The 22,374-nt window shown below is 46.9% G+C and overlaps 1 protein-coding gene across 4 annotated transcripts in view; it reads right to left on the reverse strand.

The window, feature by feature from the left end:
- Positions 1–22,374, reverse strand: part of LOC144096606 (complement factor B-like) — a 227,044-nt gene that overhangs the window by 133,898 nt on the left and 70,772 nt on the right. For all 4 annotated transcript variants that reach the window (XM_077629415.1, XM_077629413.1, XM_077629416.1 and 1 more), the window contains 2 exons: positions 9,385–9,582; positions 6,867–7,105 (listed from right to left, as the gene is read on the reverse strand). In XM_077629415.1, coding sequence (XP_077485541.1) covers positions 6,867–7,105; positions 9,385–9,582 — 437 coding nt within the window. The remainder of the gene's footprint in view (positions 1–6,866; positions 7,106–9,384; positions 9,583–22,374) is intronic.

The raw sequence follows: 22,374 nt of genomic DNA on the forward strand, positions 1-22,374 counted from the left end.
TGCTCTGGCCTTCTAACAATTCCGATAGCATTTGTTTTAAACCGTGCCAGGATTTCTTTCAGCACCGCCACAATACAATCGATCCTTTGATAATGGAATCACGCAAGAAAGGAAACGCTGAATACACAGTGGGCATGGTAGCAGCCCTAGAAAGCGATCGTCACTCCTGTAGCAATGTGCAGATTTGGAATCACTAATCTCAGCCCTCATTCCCCAGCGGCTGCGAAGCAACTGACCAAGGCGGAGGTCAGACCTGTGATTCAGTGAAGGGTGCTAAGAATCTCTGCCTCCGGACAGGCCGCCACAGGGTCTGTACCTGGGAGCGTTGAACGCTAGAACCTTACTTGAATCTAGCCTAGCAGTGCTGTTCGAGGAAGTAGCGGGCATTAAATGGGATATCAAAGGGCTCAGTGAAATTACAAGGACAGGTAAAGCGTATAGATTACTAAAGGACGGGCACATACTGTGCTATCGCGGATTAGCGGATAGAGGAGTACTAGGTGTGGGATTCCTTATTAATCAGGATATAGCTGGCAACGTATAGGTGTTCTGTGGTATTAACGAGAGGGTGGCAGCTATCGTAATTAGGCTCAATATTAGGTACAAGCTGAAGGTGGTGCAGGCCTACGCGCCTACGTCCAGCCATAATGACCAGGCCGTTGAAAGTTTCTATGAAGACGTGAAATCTGCAATGAACAAAGTAAAATCACAGTACACTGTACTGATGGGCGACTACAATGCGAAGGTGGGCAAGAAGCAGGCTGGTGCCAGGAGGTAGGCGACTAATGAAAAGGTTCCAGGAATAGCAGAGGAGATTTTTTAGTAGAGTTCGCAGAAAGAAACAACTTACGGATTTTGAATACCTTCTTCTGCAAACGAGAGAACAGGAAGCGGACCTCGTACAGCCCCAATAGTGGGCATAAAAATGAAATGAACTCCATACTATGCGCTCAACCTGTCATCGTTCAGGATGTGGACGTTCTCGGAAAGGTGCGTTGTAGCGACCACAGAATGGTAAGGTCTAGAATTAGCTTACACTTGAAGAGGGAATGAAAGAAGCTAGTGAAGAAGTCCATTAACGAGTTAGCGACAAGAGGGAAAATAGAGGAATTCAGGATATCGCTGCAGAACAGATATCCAGCCTTAACTGAGGAAGATGATCTTAATGTCCATACAATGAATCATAATCTGATAGCTATCATTACGGAGTACGCAGTAGAAGGCGGTAGGACGGTTCGACAGGATACCGGCGCAAAATGCGTAAAATATAACCAACCGCTATATATAGCCTTCACTGATTACGAGAAAGCATTCGACTCAGTGGAAACCTCAGCAGTAATGCAGGCATTGCGTAATCAGGGTGCAGAAGAGCCTTATGTTAAAATGCCGGAAGATATATATAGCAACTGCACAGCTACCATAGTCCTCCATAAAGTCGGCAATAAAATGCCAATAAAGAAGGGCGTCAGGAAAGGAGGTATTCCGAGGCCTGAATTGGGAAGAGTTGGGGACAACAGTGAATGGAGAATACATAAATAGTCTGCGATTCGCCGAAGACATTGCCTTGCTGAGTCACTCAGAAGACGAACTGCAAAGCATGATCAATGATTTAGAGAGGGAGAGCAGAACGGTGGGTATAAAAATTAGCATCCAGAAAACCAAAGTAATGTTCAAAACAGTCTAGCAAGAGAAAAGCAGTTCACGAGTGGTAGCGAGGTGCTGGAACTGCTAAATGAATATGTCTACTTAGGGCAGGTAGTGACCACCGATCCGGATCATGAGATTGAAAAAACCACAAGAATAACAATGGGGTGGAGTGGATATGGCAGGTTCTCTCTGATCATGAATAGCAGGTTACCAATATCTCTAAAAAGAAAAGCATACAACAGGTGTTTTTTACCAGTACTCACCAACAGGGCAGAAACGTGGAGAATAACGAGAAGGGTTCTGCTCAAGTGAAAGACAACGCAGCGAACCATGGAAAGAAAAATGATAGGCGTAACGTAAGAGACCGGAAGAGGGCAGAGTGGGTGAGAGAACAAAGGCGTGTTAATGACATACTAGTCGAAATCAAGAGGAAAAAATCGGCTTGGGCAGGGCATGTAATGCGAAGGCAAGGTAACCGCTGGTCCTTGAGGAGTGGACTCCAAGAGAAGGCAAGCGGAGCAGGGGGCGGCAGAAGGTGAGGTGGGTGGATAAGATTGAGAAGTTCGCAGGCATAGGGTGGGCGCAGCTGTCAAATGACCTCGTTAATTCGTTAATTGGAGAGACATAGTCTAGAGGCAATGCCCCGCAGTGGGTGTAATCAGGCTGAAGATGATGATGATGATGAACCAGGTTAGCAAAGCAAAAAAGATTGCTCAGCATGCTGCCTCGTTTGCTGTTGCCGTGCCCACTGGGCTAAAATGGACTGCTAAAATCCGTCAGAGCGCTGTTGTCTGTGCACAAAAACCAATGTACGCCAAGAGTATTTAGAAAGCAATTCAGTAGCGTTTACCACGATAATTACAATAAGTACTAAGCACAGAATAGATTCAGAAGAAGGAAATATTATACGTCGCTTAATTACCATTACCCGAAGACATTGCGATTGCACTGGGTCTTCTGAATTTCACGGCTTCTTATCTCCCGCCATTTCATGCGGTTTGCTACATGCTCCCCTGATAACGCTTCCACGCGCACGGATGGAAGATGATGAAGACCACGCTTTCAAACTACAGCGTGAGAGACTGGCATTTTCAACAACTCTCGTGAACGTGGCTACGTGACGAAGACGACGACATTGCAAGCACAGCTCGAGAGCTGGGCAGTTTGTTCAGGCAGGAGGTTAGGATTTCTCCCAACTGAGTGTTCAAATTAGAGAAGTGTATGAATCGACCGACTTAAAACCGGAGCGGCAATCCTTCCTCGTGATGGGCTCAGTCTATACCTCGCGTCTACTGCACTGTTGCTGTCTTCTTGCGATGTGTTTCGTGGCGTTTCCTAAAAGCTTTGGAAATAATTTTGTTAATTTAAATAGAATATGTTTTCAATTTTACAAATGCCATGCTTAAATAAAGGTGTGGCGACGGTGGAGTGGTCTCAAGTAGCGGCCAGCGGAAATGATTTTTTAGTACCGCCGGATCTCGCTCCCCCAGCTTTAAAATATTTTATTTCTTTAGTGTCTTCCCCCCGTGCGTTGCCGCCTTGCCTCTTCACTGAGGCTCTTATGCGGTCGCTTAAAATAAAACATTATTGAGGGAACTTGAAAATTATACAGCTCGCTGAAATGCAGCATTTGGGCTGAATAATAGTAATCACTAACTCCCCGAGCCTGGAGTGAACGATTCCTGTGGTTGCCATTTTAGTGCTGAAGCGCTTCCAGTCAGTCGAAAAGCTGTTGTCTGTCTGTCCGAAGCCTGCTTTTAGCACATGGGCCACCTTTCTTACGTGACTTTGTGGCGTCATCACAAGCTGCCCATCGGATTGTGAGCAAATTGCCCACCGTGGAATTTCAATTTAATGATTAGTCCCGAGAGATTCCTCAGTAACAACAGAGGTCTTACAAGCCCAACCGCAGCACTTGCCATGGCAGGGCAGTGGCGCGTAGCTTAACCGCTGCACCTCTGCTCCTGGAGCGAAATAAGAACTGTGAAAGTAGAGAATGACCAAATCTATCGCGGCACAAGTCTAAAATGATGCAATAACACGCAAACGTACATAATATGATATATCAACCCAAGTAACCGTGTTCAGGCTGAGCAACAGCAGAGAAAGCCAAGATAAGCCATGCGAAGCAGGACTTAGTTTTTTGCTTGCACGTCTACGCCTTACTCAAACGCTTAGTGTCAGTTACCTACCATGTCTGCTAGAAATTTGGTTCATAAAATCCGGCGCGCAATTACGCGTTCACAGGTCTTACCAGGGACAGAAATAAAGCAAGGGATGTTGATGTTATTTGGAGAGCACTGCCACTTTTTTTCTCTATTAGTGCATCGTACAATGAAAGGGGGAGCGAGCGATGATTCAGACCAAGGTGGTTAAGGTGCTGCTTTATTTTCATGGTAATACTAGTGGTCGCCTTTGTCCTCCATATTGCGGAGCCGCTTCCCTATACCGCAGTTCAAGAGAAAATAGAATATAGAAAGAAGATATGACTGTACCGAAGTACTGACAGCGTGAATAAAAAAAATCCACATCAATGGCGCCAAAAGACTTTGATTTGACAGCGGAATTTCTCAAAAGCATTTTTTGCGCTGCTGACAATTCTGTGTGAAATTTCACTGAGCTGAAATGGGACTTCGGTCCGGCAAAGGCGGCCTAGAAGTTGAGAATTCAACAGCCTTACTATGTATAATTTGTGCGTGTTTTACTCTACACTCTTATGATTCTAGAGACTCGGGGCTAATAATGAAAATTTAATGTTGATTGTGGTACCATGGTTCCCGTTGGACTAGCGGCCAGCCTCAAAGTCCGGCTAGTGGCCCCTTGTTAGTGCAGTATACGGTGCCTTTCATTTGTCATTTTCATTTTTCGCGGCTACACCCGCGTTTCGTGTTCGCCTCTTGTGCCTCCATAGTGAAAAAACTGTCTTCCCCGGGATCTTAACACTAAGAAGGAGCGCTTTAAAACGGAAATTCATAGCGGGAGGCACACACAAAAGGGTTAGCCCGGAGTACGGTTCGGGCCACCGCCCTCACACCCAAACAGTGAATTCTGCACTCCCTTACCCTCACCTCATCATATCTTCCCTCCCTCGCCCTCACCTCACACTGTCATCCCTTCCTCGCCCTCACCTCACCATGTCTTTCCTCCCTCACCCTCGTACTCACGTATTTTCATGCGCTCATCCTTCCTCACCCTCACCTCACCGAGTGAAATCCTCATAAGGTGAGGGGGTGAGGACACCCTCATGAGGGTTCGCCCATCTCAGCATCTTGAAAGGGCAAGCAGAATGAAAAAAACAATCATAAACTAACAATATGCTCAAAATGCGCAGTTAGAGCCGCTGTGATTACTTTATACGCGGTTCATACGTATAACTATTTCTCATATTTATCCATATCGTTATTCTGCTTTGCTTACCATACGAGGTTACTTTTTAGGCTCAGATTAGCTGTTTTAATGGCCACCATCTTGGATTCAAAAATCCGAAACTATGCCTCTATTTTGTACCCTAGTTCCACATAGTTCCACCTCTATCAACCATAATGCACCGTAACGTTATCATTGGCACGCGGCCGGTGGTTGTTTCTACAATGTTATTGTAAATGGCGCTACAAGTCTCAATGCGAGATGTGCTGTTTTCTAGTTGCTGCCACAGATGGCGCTGTGATCTCAGTGTGGTAACCGACCTCACGAAATCTCAAAACGTGATGAGTTGTTGCTGCCACAGATGGCGCTGTGATATCAGGGCAGTAGCAGACCCAACGATAATTTGAAACGTGATGCCTAAAAGCTAACGCTCTTAAAATTCTGGGGCATATAGCCTTAGTGGTTGCGCAACGACACTTCTCTACACTCTTGTTCGCGTTCGTGTGGATGCTTGCACCGAAACTACAGGTTCACTTTCCTCGAAATTTACCAGTCATGTATCCATTATTATGTATCTTCCGGATTGTATCTCCGTTTCTTAATTCGCTAGTTTGCTGCGCTAAACACAACTGGCTGATTCACATATCTTTTTGAAATTTTACGTGTTCCGTGTGACTTCGTCGTTCCATGTTATGTAGTGATTACATGCTGTTTCGCGTGAACTGAAATTTGTTAACCATTTATTTTTCTTCATTTTTTCCCATCTAGACACTGATATCTCGGTCGTGATGAATATTTGCTTTAGAAAACTTCACTCCACTCGGAGTGTTTTTAATATTGTGAATGCTGGCGTACGTATCAAATGGCGCCGGACTTCATCAAGCATCTATTGGACAGCTTTTCCTCGTACTCCCTTTTTGTCATTGAACCTGTCTGAACATGCACCAAAATTCCACGCGAAGACTACCAGACTATCTGGTCAACACCTGAATGCTCCGTATACGCAAATATTTGCTCATTTCAGGATAAGTACTTTCTTTCTTATCTTGTCACGTCACAATCACTAAGCGAATTTTTAGATAAACTGCACAATATTTTATGTTCTGCTTGATTTCTATGACAATGTTTTCGTTTTGTTCAAGTGGCAAACACAATTATGTATGAAATTTAGTGTTGATCTCAGTGTTTGTTTAATGTGTTCTTTTTCTGTTTCAAGTTTGATTTCCACTCCTGTAATAGCCCGCCCAGGGCTGACAGTATGAATAAATGAAATGAAATGAATAATAAGAATTACAGAGAAAATACCGTATTACTGTTCGGGCTCTACACATCACGATTAGGGTTTCTGTAGTTAGCACATTGGTGTTATGCTGAATCGTGCTCTGCCATAATAATCTAATAGCACAGTATCTCTTGCCGTATTTACAGTGCCTAACTGCCTGCGATTAAGACGGGGTTAAGGTTGATTTATAGTGTTTGACGTCCCAAAGCGAGTCAGGCTATGTGGGACGCCGTAGTGTAGGGCTGCAGAAATTTCGGCCATCAGGGGTGTTTCAACGTGCACTGACATCGCACAGTACACGAGACTAGAATTTCGCCTCCATCGAAATTTGACCGCCGTAGCCGGGATCGAACCCGCGTCTTTCAAGTCAGCAGACGAGTGCCATAGCCACTGAGCCACCACGGCACCTTAAGACGGGGCTAAGATAAGCACAGAAGCTTGATGAAGAAAATGTGAAATCAGTATTCATTAGCACATATATATGCGCCCAAACTCTCGCAGAAACATGAAGGTGACACCAGTTCTTCCCTGAAGTGACTGGAGTAAAGATCTGGCAAGGAAATGTGTGTACCTTTCGCGTTATCGCCTTCGCTAGGTTGATGCCCGTCTGGAAGTTCGTCGGCCCGATGCTCGCGGAGGCATCGAACAGGAAGTACACGAAGTGCCTCGGAGCGTTTGAATCATTAAGGCTGAGGACCCGCTGACTTGCGTCGCTGTCTTTTCCGGAAGTAGCGTTTACCGCTGGAATCTTGGCGGCCATGCCGTCAAGTGTTGTGCGCGCGAGCAGCTTTTTGTCGTAGTAAAACTTTCCTGCAGATTGAAGAGGAAAGCACGAAGGGAAATGTCTTGTACGTAGGTGAGCAAGCTATGAATGAGCAAATAGCATGTAGCTGCTGCAACCTCTAGAGACACCAGCTCGTGCAATGACGCGGATTTCACCACACTCCAACATCACCAAATTTTTTGTAGACACGACGGGAATCAATCCGCTACTGATGTGAAATAAACGGAACCATTTTTTAGAAGTGCACATTCCATGTATTTCACATCAAAGACTCCAGGAGGAATGCTGGCACCGGTTCCTGAAAGATTACGAACGCAGGAAAGCGTCCAAAATGAAACGTTCATTGACCGGGCAACCTAAAAAGACCGCAAACACATTTGTCCACTTTCAATTTTGCATTCCCGACACATAAAAATTAAGTTACAGCGTCATTTTGCATGCGTACTTAAGAGTGCAGTAAAATTTCAGATGTATCAGTTAATACTTGGGGAATTTGATCTGTTGCTCTCTAATGGAGCAACGGCTCCATTGGAACACAACGCTGCCAGCAGACATCGCTCTTCTGCCAACAATGAAAAGTACGACAACAGTTTGGCAACAAATTTGGCCACGCTTTGTCATTTCCGTACGTAACTTCGGAGGAAACCATACTGCAGGCCAGCACATTTATTTGTGTTTGAAAACACTGCAGATCCGTGCAGGAAAACCGATAGCACAAAAAAACGGATCTCGGCCAGTATAGATATCTCTCAACAAGCCACTGCATACCGTCTTTATTACTTGTTGAAGGTCTCAATGCTCGCTAATCTGAAAGCCTTGATTTTCGTAGTGTGTGCGTGTAATAGAAGTCACGGCCATTGGAAAAATTAATATTTTCCGCACTGTGGATCTCAACTTCCTTCTTAAGAGGAGACGTGGGCCTTGAAATGATAAAAAATGCGAAACTTCTGATTTTGCTAAATGGCCATATTTGGAATCAATGCGCTCTAAAGTTCAATACGCTCTAAGCAATTGTAACCTTACAGAAGTTTGTATTACGTTTTTATGGTTCAATTTCAATTAATTTTGTGCCGTTGAAATCAGGAAGAAGTGAACTGTGGAGCTATGTTGTTTTTATCTGGATGAGTAAATATCCCGAATTTTGTGAGCTATAACGTCCTCTACTATACTTCATATTTATGGTGCTTGGAAAAAATTCACATTTCTGGATGGCCATATATTTCAATAACAATATAATTAGAATAGCTCCAGATGGCAGGTCTTTGACTACAGGCTCATTTCAATCTAAACAAAAAAATGTAGAAATAAATTGCCTTAATGACCCGTAACAATTTAACTCTTTAGGCGTTAGTTATTTTTCTATATTACGGAAACTAATTGCTATATACTCAAAATATTTATATTTCTGAAAACAAGAAGAAACACATATACGCACGTAATTAATAAAATATTCATTATAGCACCCGCGTCTCCACTTTAAGTTAATCGCTACTCCTTTCATTCACTTTACCCTCCGTGATGGGTTAGCGGCGTTGACGTTACTAGTGGCTATGACAGTCTTTGTAATGAAATTACTCGCAGGTGATATGTGATATCGCTATACCTTGAAGAACTCGACAAAGAAAAAATAAAAGCTCTCCACAATGGCTGATCATCATAGTCCAGGTGGAGCTTCAAGACCTTGATCCCCGCATGACATGCAATTCGTTTGGTTTAATCGCCTCGCTTTAGGCCTCATTACGATTAAATCGGCCCCATATGGCGTTGCTGAGCGTAACAGAGGTATTACAGCGCCTGCTGTTAATCAATTCCTCTCGGCGCGTCCGGCGTAGGCGTCGTCATCGGCACTGAGACCTAGCAGTGACAGGCGCCAGTGACGCCGTAATGCGCCATTACGCCATGGTAAGCATGGAGCCGTCCAAGCGCCCTTCTTGCTTGCAGATCATATGACTACGCGACGCTTGTGATTGGTTGAATTGCGATGGTTGAATTGCGAGCACACACGCTGACAGTGTTGGTGACGGAAGTAGAAGAGAGCGCAGGCGCAAGAGGTTCCTGGGGCACAACGGACGCCATGGTGATGGAACACTTGCACCGGCTGTGCTGATGAAACGCATAATTTGAAAAAAAATTAATGCGCAGTGATTTTATACATTCTACTCAAACCCACCGTAAGATGTTTTGGCGCGCTTGCAGCACTACCGTATTTGCGAGTTTGACAGCTACATGAACACTTCGCAGCTTTTTTTTGCATTAGGAATGAATCAAGAGTGCTGAATGATACTATGATAAAATGAGTACTGACCGATGCACAAGGGGAGAGCCGCTGACCATTCTTTGTCCTCCCTGCAGGAAATGGTGGCATTCCCGCGCATGTGGTAGCCTGGCTGGCAGGCAAAGGTGACGTCAGAACCCACTCGAAAGTTACTGCGGCCGACCTGGAATCCGTTGTCTGGGGCGCCTGGATCCAGGCAACCGGTGCGGTCTCTTGCCTCCTTCATTTCTGCTCGCGACGGAAGAACAACACACCAGCAGGTGTGAAGATAGAATGCGTGAAAGATAGATTTTGCCCGGAGAGTGCAGAAGATTTTGGTCATATAAAATATGCAACGGAAGGCAAATCAGAAAAAGTTAGTGCGTGCGGTAAGCACTCTGAAAAGCAGAAGCGAAGCAAAGAACGAAATACATCACAAGCCGCACTAAATGCGCGTGTTACTGTCTGTGTTTCCGGCGTGCACGTGTGTGTTGAGCGTGAATTTATAGTGGTAGAAAGCAGCGCTCGTATCCTGCCAATCGGGAAGGGTCCTTAGTCTCAAGAAGACAAACCGTTTGCAGATGGTCCGTTTTTGAGCATGGTACTTGAATGGAGACTGTGAAATGCGTTTAGTTGCAGGCGCAGCTGCTGATGCCAATAGCGCGAGAAGTGTGGTTCTCTGTCTGAGGTTATAGGCTCTGAATGATACTCCTGTATAAGGAGCAGCCCAGAAAGACGTCGACGACTAGGTAGACCTCCCTTATACTACAGGATCACAACGGAGGCACAACATGTTACACGAGCTGGCAGGCAATATTAAAAAGGTCCACAATTTGCAGCCCGCTGTCTGCTGGCGTTAGTCTCGTCTAATCACCCATTCATATATCTAGTATTTGGTCGTCACCCAATCGACTCCAAAGTACCATCGCATGCTTAAAGAGAGGAAAGCGTCGAGGTGCCACTGTGGTGCCCTTTCCACCCGAAAAGTTGTGATAATATTTATGGTCGAAAAAGCGTTACTGCGTCACAACGGAGACAAGAATTAACTACTTAAGGAACAAAGGAGATACGCAGTAACGTTATTTCAATCATCAGCCAATATCGACTTGCCCACTTTCTACTTTACTGCGGCGGTTATTATGGAGAGTGAAATTCTCGGCACTACGTCCTTCCAGACTTCTCTCCTCACAACTACGCCGCCTTGACGGGATGATGATTCGAATGGCGGTACCATGCTACAGCCAAGGTTGGAAAGGTGTTTTGCTTGGTGTGATGGCAAAATGCCTTGATTCAACATGAAGTGTCAATGCCACCTCCATTAGGCCCCTTCTCGTGCATATCACTTCAGCCTGACAGGTTTAGCAGTAATTACTCGAGTTCACGCTGGAATGCGGTAACTGCTCGTAGGCGAAGCGAGAGAAGCGTATTTCTTGTCGCCGAAGGGTTGTACCAGAAATACAATCGCTGACACAGCGTATCAGGAATTGGAACTCGACACTTCTTGTTGTCGACAAGAGGTCTTATGACGGTCTTGAAAAAAGTATGAAGTTAACAGGTCTCGAATCTAAAAAAAAGTCAGTCAGTAATACCACCGCATCATATCCCGCACAATAAGGGGTGACATCTCACTGCGTAGCAATGAATGAGAGTTTTGTGGCTCGCCCGTTGTTACCGTCGTCGTTTGCAGACTCAGGGAATAGGAAGCTCGCCTGTTCAATCAAATTTAAGAGCTCGTGTTTTCGCATTACGATTGGAACAAATCGCATGTAAATTCAACACAGCTGAGCGAAAAAGCAACAACTGCGGAAATAAAGGAGAAAAAAGCTGCCAAGAAGGCAAGACATTCAGAAATTGGTACCGGCAGAACCCGGCAGCAGAAGCGCATAGAAAGTAGTGACACATGGAACAAAACTGCATAGGGTTCGGTCTGCGAACACTGCTTACCACTCGGATAGACCCGCTGAGATTGTCTGGGTCTCTATGCAGCCAACATCGTGGTCATTCATCGCAAAGGTGAGTACTATGTTGATTTTGGAAAGGCGTCTCTTTTTACCCCGCACACCGTCTCACTTTGCCCTATGGGGTGGGGCAAAATGCGACATTTTGAAGGTTCAAGTTTCATAAACTTTTACTGTGTTGTTATTCAGTTGACGTTTTTATATTTACTGATCAGTGTGTCAGAACGGTAAGAATTCTGCAGCATTTGTTTCTTGTTGCCCGATAATAAAAATTTAATGTCGCTGGTTTGCAAAATTTGGGTCGCGTTTTGCCCCACTCTCTGCTTTTACAGTTAAAAGTTAATAACCGTACGCTAACAGGTAAAATGATTTTTATCATGGAGAGAAACGAGCACACTTTTAAGAATGGAGGCAGCCTAAAAGTGGTCAAGAGAAAACTAAGTGCAAGCAAAATCCTGATGTATATGCGTAGAGGCAAGCTTGTCCAATATTGTTGGACAAAAATTTTGAATAATGAAAAGTTGTAGCGTACTGTTATGGAAATATTGAAGGTAATGGTCCATTCTTTCGACATGTAGCAAACTCTTTCTTTCAAATTGTTTCCATCAATCGCATCGAACAATTAAGAATGATATAGAAAACCAATGGGGAGCGCTTTTGATGACAGCAAACATGTTAATAGCGAAAAGTGCGAGCCTATCGATGAGAGATATGCTGATATATTGGCTGGTATAGTGAAATATTACACTATATATAAAAATTGCGTTGATAACCTCTTTCCATTTCAAAATTATGGTTGCCCTGAATTGTTAGGTATGTGAAATATGGATACGAATATAGGTAAGATACTGAAATTGACCGAGGAGCTCTATGGAGATCTATACAGTTGCCGTAATATTAAAAATGGCCGGTCAAAAAATCTAAGTGCACAAAACTAACTTCTCGGGAGCAGCAGCTCACGATGGTAGTGAGGCACTGGAATGGTAAAGGCATGTAGTTGCCGCACATAAAGAAAACGAGACTAAAATAACTGGAAGGCTAAGAATGGACTGGCGCGCATTAGGCAGGCGCTCTGAGATCATCGCAGGCAATATATCGGTATCTCACAAGAGAAAAGTGTAAATGAACTGTATGCTACCGGTACCCACCTATAGAAGCTTGGAGCCTGACGAAAAGGGTTAAACTTAAATTGAGGTCATTGCAGCGAGGTATGGAAATGAAAATAATAGTGGTAACGCTAAGAAACAGAAAGTGAGCAGAGTGGTTCAGGAAACATCCGCATGCTATTGACATCCTAGTCGAAATAAAGAAGGAATAGGCATGTGAAGGGCATTAATGTGCAGACAAGACAACCGATGGTCGGTTGGGGTCCCATAGTGAACCCCAAGAGAAGGGAAGCGTTGCAGAAAGCGGCAGAAAATTAAGAGAGGGATTGAGATTAGGAACTTACATGCGACTGAGACATATTACTCACAGATCAGGACGACTGCGATAAGCTGGCCAAAGCAGGCAGCCGACCAGGTTAATTAGAGAGGCTCTTTCCTGAAGTCGGCATAGTCAGGCTGATGATGATGTGGTCTGCCCGTGACCTATAACCTAACATAGGACTCATGCGACTACGAACAAGAAACACCAACATCGTAACCTGCATATGGGGGCGTGCCTGCATATAGTCAAATTTTTTCGTGGCGGTTATTTGCGTCACGATCTACAGACGACCACCACCGCGCAACACGAAAGTTCGAAGAGAATTGGAACTGCATGCTCAGAACATGCTGCTCGTAAAAATATTCCTTCCAAAGAACCTTGAAACTCAGTGTTACGGTTCCATCCTTACTAGCAAGTTCAGTTTTGGTTCCGTGGTGCTTAACGAAGCTGTCAACCACGCTCAAGCATTCATTTAAAAGCACCAAATGCCTTTTATTATTTAAATCGGTGAGTCAGAGCCTGTCTCGAGCGCAGAGTTTACCCCAGACTGTTTTTATTTTTGTGCACAGGAAAAGTTCCACTCTGCTCGCACCACGAGACGAATGGAGTACCTTTGACATAAAACAAAAGTTCCTTGCTCTCCCTTGCCTTCCCAGTTGCGTAGCAACAAGCCAAACGTATTAGGCCTGGTCATAAATGCGGACGACTCCCCCCTCGCTTCCCACCCCCCTGTTGCGCGACTTCGCAACTGCAACCACCAGCCAACGCTTATTTTTTGACATTGGTCTCCGTCCGTTCTGCGACACCCGGAATCTGGCCCGATGTCATCTGGTTTCATCGCACAGCCGGCGGTGGCGCCCATGCGAGAACGAGAGCTGAAGGGATTGGCACGATCGATCCCTAAAATCTGCACAGACGGTTTATTTCATATAAATACGACCTGTTCTAAAGTGCTTGAAAAGCTCAGTGAGATTTTGTCTTTGGGATTATTACAACAAGTCTATTAATACAATACTGGCCCATATTTTTATGCTCAACGTGTAAAAGCAGAAAAACTGTCCCATTTGAAAGTTGTCATGACACGCGCCAGAGCAACATGTTTTCGAAGCATATCATGCTTTCGTAATTTCTATGTTCCCTTGCTTGCCATTGCGTGTTTTAGTTTACTTTTTCATTGGTTCATTTATCTTTGACAGTGCTTCAATTCCTAAAGTAGCACAGCGCTCATCAAATAATGCCAATTAGCGAGAACAAAGGCGTCGAAAGAAGACGTTCGCAGCCTCTACACAACATACAGCTGTAGTGAGCAAACAGATATTTCGGTTTTTCAAATTTAACATTTTTGCCGCACTAAAATTTGGCACCAGGTTAGTTGGACGACAATCTCAAACATTTTACAAAATTGCAACCAATGTTTATCATCATATCACACAAAATATTATTCCTTCAGCAAATTTATTTAAAAACTGCTTTCTGCGCTGTGGGAAGGTATCAGCGGTTACTTTTTTTAATTGAGAAATGAGTACACTAATGCATCTTCCACTGCCTCCATTGTGCCACTGTAGAAAATTCCTGGCAGTCCGCTAGTCCTGTTGAATAGCAGTACTCGCGCGTGAAATCGACGTCTAAACGGAGCCTATGCAGCAAGCATGCATGCGGGTGCGTAATTTCATGCTAAGCAGAAATTTTCATCGCAGAGCATAAATTTTAAGGTGGATTTGTCAATCATCCGGCAAACTCTAGTATCTCGCCGTCGCATTCTTCAATAAGGCCTAAAGACTGAAATCATTGTTATTTCTAGAGAAGGACATAACTGCACGGATAACAGTCCTGAGGGCGCTGTTTGCTTCAGCATCGGCCTTCTCATTTCCATCGAGCGCACTGTGCCCAGGGAACAAAGGAACTGCTATACGGTGGTCTTTCTCTAGAGCAGATAAAAAGAGCTCAGTGATGTATGAGTTGGCGATTGGCGGGTGCTTTGGCGTAGGAACATCCCAAAGATTGTAGCACAGGTTCTGATCAAGATTACACACCAATATTTAATTGCCTTCCAGCAGGTGTAGAAATTTTCCTCTCGAAGGGCTTCAAGCTCAGCAGCGGTTTATAAGGAATTTATTATTTTTTGATTACACTCCAGTATTCCAATATTTTCATTTTACTAGGCGGCTTCATCTTCCCTAGTATTGGGTGGTCTAATGTACGCACGTTCCTATTGTAATCCGTTTCCCAGTGAGAACGAGAGATTTTTGAACTTTTCCAGTGATTTCATTGTCCTAGCCTGCAATTCAGGCAACTCTAATTACGTCTGCTACTGATAATATCTCACATTTTGTACTCACCACTTCACCTGACCTTCTGCAGCCTATATCCTACCTAAAAGGGTTAATTGATCATTTATTGCTTCGTTTTTCTTTGTCCTGCGCCGTGTTTGAATAGATGAACCACAATAAAAGCATCCGCCAATACAAAATGCTGATTTTGATGCTGTTGATTGTGAGTTTTCTGCTTTTTAGATGATTACTTACCATGTTTTCGTACCTGCTTCAATACCAGCTGGAATTTATCTCCAGAAAACGTCACCGATAAATACGTTTCGAGAAAAGAGACGACACAGCTATTGCTCTTAAGACTCAACCGACGAACTATTCTATCCTGATGAGTGAGCAAATTTTCTGAAGTTGGTATCTGTTACTGCTTTTTCCAAAAATTGTGTTATCTATCTACCTATCCCGGTGCTGACATTTTGCAAAAGAACGCAATTGTCATTGATATTGCTGGCGTAGAAAAAAATAAAATAAAAACAAAAATTCCTTCATCATGTGAGGTTGATAACAAATTCCAAGTTTCTGATCAGAGCTAAAGTATAGAACTCTGTAATACTTTCTAATCTATTCCAGCAATCTCTTCAGACAGCCTGCATTCCGGGAGACTGGAAGGTCGATATAAGCATTCCCCTGTTAACTATAGACCCATTTTACTTGCGATCATTCCATATAAAATCATAGAGCATGCCATGTACTGTCACCTTGCATTATTCCTACTGTAGAGCGGTTTATTGGCACGATGGAAGCGCCGGCTACGAAGACCTTGGCACAGGCAATCTACGAGGCAGAGAGCCGAGAGACCAGACACAAGCGGCAGTGTTCCATCCAGCACGAGCATCCAAACGGCGGCGCGAGCGCTTCGTCGTCGTTGGCTTCGGGGCTGGTTCATCTTCTTCATTCCAAGTGCCCCGGCGGAAAGAGGGAGTCATCCTGGCGACTCAAGGAGAGGAGACTACGAGGGGGCTATAATACGGCTTCAAGCGGCTGACGTGAACGACGTCGCGGCCACGGCGGCGATGGTCCGAAGAAGGTGTCACCGGTTCGATAATGTAGTTGACCGATGACGTACGCTTCAAGATGCGGTAAGGGCCGATGTGCTTGGCCGAAAATTTGGACGTATTCGGAACAGAGAGCCAGACCAGTGAGCCAGTGGAGAAGTGAACCGCGGGCGTGTCTTGATCGGAAGCATGGGTACGGAGACCTTGACGTTCGGCGGTGAAGGAGCGAGCCAACTGGCGGCACTGCTCAGCATGGCGGGTGATCTCAGAGAGGGAAGCATATTCCGAGCTGTCGGGGTTGTAGGGAAGGATTGTATCCAACATACAAGAAGGTTCGCGTCCGAATAAAAGAAAGAATGGGGAAAAGCCGGTGGTTGCTTGAGAGGCGGTGTTATATGCATAGGTGACGAACGGAAGAACCTGATCCCAATTGGAGCTGTCGGAGTGAATGTACATGGCGATCATGTCCCCAAGAGTACGGTTGAAGCGTTCGGTGAAGCCGTTGGTTTGAGGGTGGTAAGCAGTAGTGGTGCGGTAGACTGTGTGGCACGCAGCGAGAAGCTCGTAAAGAACTTCAGACAAGAAAACACGGCCGCGGTCACTGAGAAGTTCGCGAGGAGCGCCGTGACGCAGGACAAAGTGATGAAGAAGGAAGAAGGCTACATCGCGAGCAGTAGCCGCAGGTAGGGCAGCGGTCTCAGCATACCGAGTGAGGTGGTCCACGGCGATTATGATCCAGCGATTCCCAGCGGTCGTGAAGGGAAGTGGCCCATATAGGTCGATGCCCACACGATCAAAAGGGCGAGCCGGACACGGTATTGGCTGTTATGGGGCAGTCGAAGGGCGAGGTGTCGACTTCCGCTGCTGACAGGCCGTGCAGGAGCGAACGTAGCGACCAACGAAGTTGTACATGCCCCGCCAATAGTACCTCTGGCGTGGTCGCTCGTACGTTTTCAGCGAGCCAGCGTGAGCGCTCTGAGGATCGGCATGGTGGTGTTCACAAATCTCAGTGCGGAGATGTCGGGGAATCACGAGAAGCCACTTGCGGCCATCTGGACGATAGTTGCGCCGGTACAGAAGACCGTCGCGAAGGGCAAAATGGGAAGCCTGGCGACGAAGTGCTCGAGGGAAGGAGGCCGTAGAGGGTGCACGAAGTACGTCGAGCAACGATGAAATCCATGGATCTTGGCGTTGTTGATGGGGCTTGTCCATGGTAGTGGGCGCTGCGAGTAGGGATGCAGATATTGGCGAAGATGGCGCAGGAGAGGGCAGTGGGGAGCGGGACAAGGCGTCGGCGTCGGAGTACTTGCGGCCCGATCGGTAAACTACGGTGATATCGAATTCCTGAAGACGGAGGGCCCAGCGGCCTAGGCGCCCTGAGGGATCTTTGAGTGAAGCCAACCAGCACAAAGCGTGATGATCGGTGACGACGGTGAACGGGCGGCCATATAAGTATGGGCGGAATTTTGTTAGAGCCCACACTACGGTGAGACACTCCTTTTCCGTCACGGTGTAGTTCGACTCAGCCTTGGTGAGGGCACGGCTGGCGTATGCAACGACGTATTCAGGAAATTCGGGCTTGCGCTAGGCAAGGACAGCCCCGAGGCCGATTCCGCTTGCGTCGGTGTGCACTTCAGTAAGGGCACTGGGGTCGTAGTGTCGAAGGATATTTGGTGAGGTGAGAAAACGACGGAGCGCAGCAAAAGCGTCGTCGCAGGCCGAGTCCCACGTAGACAGGTCGGCGGGACCATTAAGAAGTTTCGTCAGGGGAGCGACGATGGAGGCGAAATTGGGAACAAATAGCCGAAAATAGGAGCAGAGACCCACAAATCGGCGCACTTGTTTTGTAGAAGTCGGTTTAGGGAAATCAGCGACAGCACGGAGTTTGTCAGGATCGGGCAGGACGCCGTCTTTGGAGGCGAGGTGGCCGAGTATTGTCAGCTGCCGGGCACCAAAGTGACATTTTTGAGATTAATTTGAAGGCCAGCATTGGTGAGGCAGCTCAGTATTTGGCGCAAGCGCTTGAGATGAGTCGGAAAATCGGGCGAAAACACGACATTATCATCTAAATAGTAGAGACAAACAGTCCACTTGAGGCCGCGCAAAATGTTGTCCATCATTCGTTCAAACGTTGCGGGAGCGTTACAGAGGCCGAATGGCATCACGTTGAAATCATAGAGTCCGTCAGGGGTGACGAACGCCGTTTTAGGACGGTCGGACTCAGCCATCGGGACTTGCCAATAGCCGGAACGGAGATCCAGGGAGGAGGAGAACTCGTCGCCTTGCAAGCAGTCAAGGGCGTCATCAATACGTGGTAGCGGGTAGACGTCTTTGCGCGTAATTTTGTTGAGCCGGCGATAGTCCACGCAAAATCATATCGAGCCATCCTTCTTTTTAACCAGGACGACTGGGGACGACCAAGGACTGGCGGAAGGTTGAATAATGCCGCGTTGTAGCATGTCGTCAACTTGCTCAATTATGACGCGGCGCTCGGGAGGCGCCACATGGTAGGGGCGCTGACGGAGAGGAGCATGGGTTCCGGTGTCAATGTGGTGCTCGACAGTGGTCGCACGGCCCAAAGAAGTCGACTGGTGGTCAAACGATGAGCGAAACTGGTTGAGCAGGGCAAGGAGCTGCGCTCGGTGAGCAGTGTCGAGAGCGCGGTCAATGCCGCGGTCGAAAATGTCCGATGACAAAGCTGGAGTAGCACCACGTGGGGTGAGGGCAGCGACTTCGGCACTGGAGGAGGTTACATCAGTGTCGAAGGAAGAGATCAAAGCAGCGGTTTCAAAATGGCCGAGGCACTCGCCACGGAGCAGGGAGAGCGCGGAGAATGAGGTGTTAGAGACGAGGATGGCGGCAGCACCGTGGTGAATGTCGATGACGGCGAAGGGAAGACATAGGTGTCGGCGAGAGGCAAGTACAGGGGAAGGCATGAAGAGAACAGTGGCGTCAAAAACTGAGGCGGCGCAAACAGGGACAAGCACGGCACTGTCAGGGGGAATGTCAGTGTCCTCGGCGACAACAAGCTTAGCAGCACAACGAGTCGGAGGCTCGTTGAGGAGCGCATCGCAGAGTGGAGAGAACACGACGTGCGCACGGGCACCGTCAATGACGGCACTGTGCAGGGAGAGAAAATCCCATCCAAGGATGACGTCATGGGAGCTGGCACGGAGGACTAAAAATTCGACAACATACAAAACATCGGCGATGACGACGCGTGCTGTGCAAGCGGGAGAGGGATGAACGGTATCGGCGCTGGCGGTACGGAGTGAGAGTCCAGAAGATGGGGTTGTAACTTTGCGAAGCGAGCGGCAGAAGTTTTCGTGAATACCAGAAACGGTGGCCCCAGTGTCCACAAGCGCAAGTGTCTTGATTCCGTCGACAAAAACGTCAAGAAGGTTCGGCGGGGAAAGGCGAGGACTTAAGCAGGGCGATGAGTGCGCAGTTCGTTCCCCCGGAACTGCGGCTGCTAGTTTTCCGAATCGGCGCGGACGTTGCGACGCCTCATGGGCGACAATGAGCGGCGGCGAGGCGAAGGCGAGCGGTAGGAAACGTAGGGCTGGCGACCGTGCTCGCGGTCAGGAGAGGTCTCCTGAGGTTGTGGTCCGAAACGTGGGCGAAAGGTACGGTCTGCATCAGGGTAGTCTGGCAGAGGGTGGACAGGCGCATGCAGAGTGCGTCGACAGAGGTGCGCGACGTGGCCCGGAAGACCGCAGACGTAGCATATCGGTCGATTGTCAGCCGTGCGCCAACGGTTGTAGGTAGGGGGCGTGAAGCGGGTCCGTGGAGCAGCAGGCGCAGGCACCACTTGAGGAACGTACGTGTAAGCCTGCGGTCGCGGTGGTCGCGCGACAGCCTCGGCATACGTGAGAGGCACGGGAGTGGGGGCAGGCGGCACTTCAACTGGAGGACCGTAGCTCAACGGAGCAGCAACAGGCGGTGGCGGGGTCGGGGGAAGGCCGACCTGGGGATCCAAGGCGGCTGGTTGTGGAAGAGGAGGGAGGGCGTCAGCGACCGCCTGCGTGATGGCGTGCCGGATCTCAGCGCTGAGGGGGGTCGGTGTCTGATGTTGGCGAGATAGGAGCGAGAGCTGCCGGCCGACCTCATCCCGCACAAAGTCTTTGATGGTAGCAAGTAGATCTGGATTGATGGCGAGGCCGGAGATGGAGTCGGCAGGCGGAGGAGGCCGACGAGCGCAAAGACGTTGCTTGCGCAACTCGTCGAAACTCTGGCAAAGGGTATACACCGAGGTAACGGTGGTGGGACTCTTCGTTAACAACATCTGAAAAGCATCGTCATCGATACCCTTCATGATGTGTTTGATATTGTCAGCCTCGGACATAGCCGGATCAACACGCTTGCAGAGGTCTACTACGTCTTCAATGTAGCTGGTGAAAGTCTCATCCGTGTGCTGAGCTCGGACGCGCAGTTTCCGCACTGCAGGACGGCCGAAAACCTCCGCAAGAATGCTCTTTAGAACGGCCCAAGTAGGAATGTCGGCATCGTGGTTGCGGAACCAGAGGTTCGCGACATCGCTGAGATAGAAGATGACGCTCGGTCGTCCCAGTTGTTGTGGCGGCTCACCCGTTCGTATGATTCCAGCCAATCTTCCACGTCCTGGTCGCTATGGCCGCTGAAGACAGCGGGGTCGCGCTGCCGGACGGCACCGGAGCAGATGACTGGCTGCGACGTGGCGGCGGGCTGTTGACTGGCCTTGGTAGTGGACATCGGGATGGTGCGGCTGCGAAGGTCCACGGTGATGGTGAAAAGGGGAACACAGCAACCTCCACCAAATGTAGAGCGGTTTATTGGCACGATGGGAGCGCCGGCTACGAAGACCTTGGCACAGGCAATCTACGAGGCAGAGAGCCGAGAGACCAGACACAAGCGGCAGTGTTCCAACCAGCACGAGCATCCAAACGGCGGCGCGAGCGCTTCGTCGTCGTTGGCTTCGGGGCTGGTTCATCTTCTTCATTCCACTACAGTCAAATGCGTTTTTTTTTCAGATTATCAACATGAATTTCGTAAGTTAATTTCCTGTGAAACTCAATACTTAGTGTTTCGCACTGTCTGAATGCCGTCCGTGACTAGGTTGCTATTGTCGATTGTAATTCCTAGATTTTTCAAGAGCGTGTGAGAAGGCTTCACGTCAACTACATTTTTCAAAGCTAAGCAAATTTAATCTTGATATCTTGATACTAACATTCTTGCGTGTTTGCATGTTTTTCCGACTAATCATTCAGAATTTACCACTAAAAATAACACTTGCTCCTTCACTTCACCAATTGAATCGGGCATGCCGCAAGGCTCTGTGCTGGGACCTTTGCTCTTTCTCATATATATCAATGGCTTACTTAATAGTTTATGTTCATCAGATAAACCTTTAGCAGATGGTTACATCGTATTAACAGTGACTCTGATGTAACTCTTCTTTACTGCAATATTGACCATGTTCTTGCCGGGGCTAACACATGGAACATGTAACTAAATCGAAATTCAGTTATATGCGTGTTTCTCGTCGTAATACTGCATTCCCTATATCATCTTAATAATAACAACAGCGCATGTGTAACTGTTACAAGTACATAGGCATATGTATTCCTTCTCATCTCTCCTGTAAGACCAACGTCGATTGTATAAAGAAAAACGCTAATCGCATGCTGTGTCGAAATTTTTACCGTTCTTCTAGTGCTGTAAAATTCCTTCTTCACAAAGCGTTAGTTCTTACTAAACTGGAATGTGCCCCATCTGTCTGGGACCGCAGCCAAGAGGTGCTCATGTATCAACTGGAATCTGTCCACAGCCGGGCGGCTCTTTTAATTCTTTAAAATTATCACCACATCTCCAGCATCATTAGTATGCAATCAAGCGTGATCCAACTCCTGCTGTGACAACGTAGAAAAATTTTCCGTCTTTGCTTTTTCCACAGATTTATGATGACAACCTTATTCTTAAGAATGAAATGATAGTACCACCTTGGTATGTTTGTCATTGTCATAAAGTTGGTATTCCTCTCTCCCTAACTAACGATTTCTAGAATTCATTCAACCCGAGTACTTAAATAAGATCGAATCTCCTTACCGGATATATTGTATTTTCTGATAATTCTGTGTTCAAGTCTCCACTGACTAACCAGCTGCTATCATAAACCCAAGAAACTGCAGCATTGTCATTTTGTTTCTTTTTCTGCTTAATTTACTGATCCAACCTGTCTTTTTAAAACAGTTGTTCTCCTTGTTCTGTGTACGTGCATGTTAATGCTTTTCAGCGTGGTATCTCTTGATGGTTATTTTTTTGTTTGCAAAAGTGGATTTTATGGCTTGCATGCTT

The sequence above is a fragment of the Amblyomma americanum genome, chromosome 7, assembly GCF_052857255.1.
Source record: "Amblyomma americanum isolate KBUSLIRL-KWMA chromosome 7, ASM5285725v1, whole genome shotgun sequence".
NCBI lineage: Eukaryota > Metazoa > Arthropoda > Arachnida > Ixodida > Ixodidae > Amblyomma > Amblyomma americanum.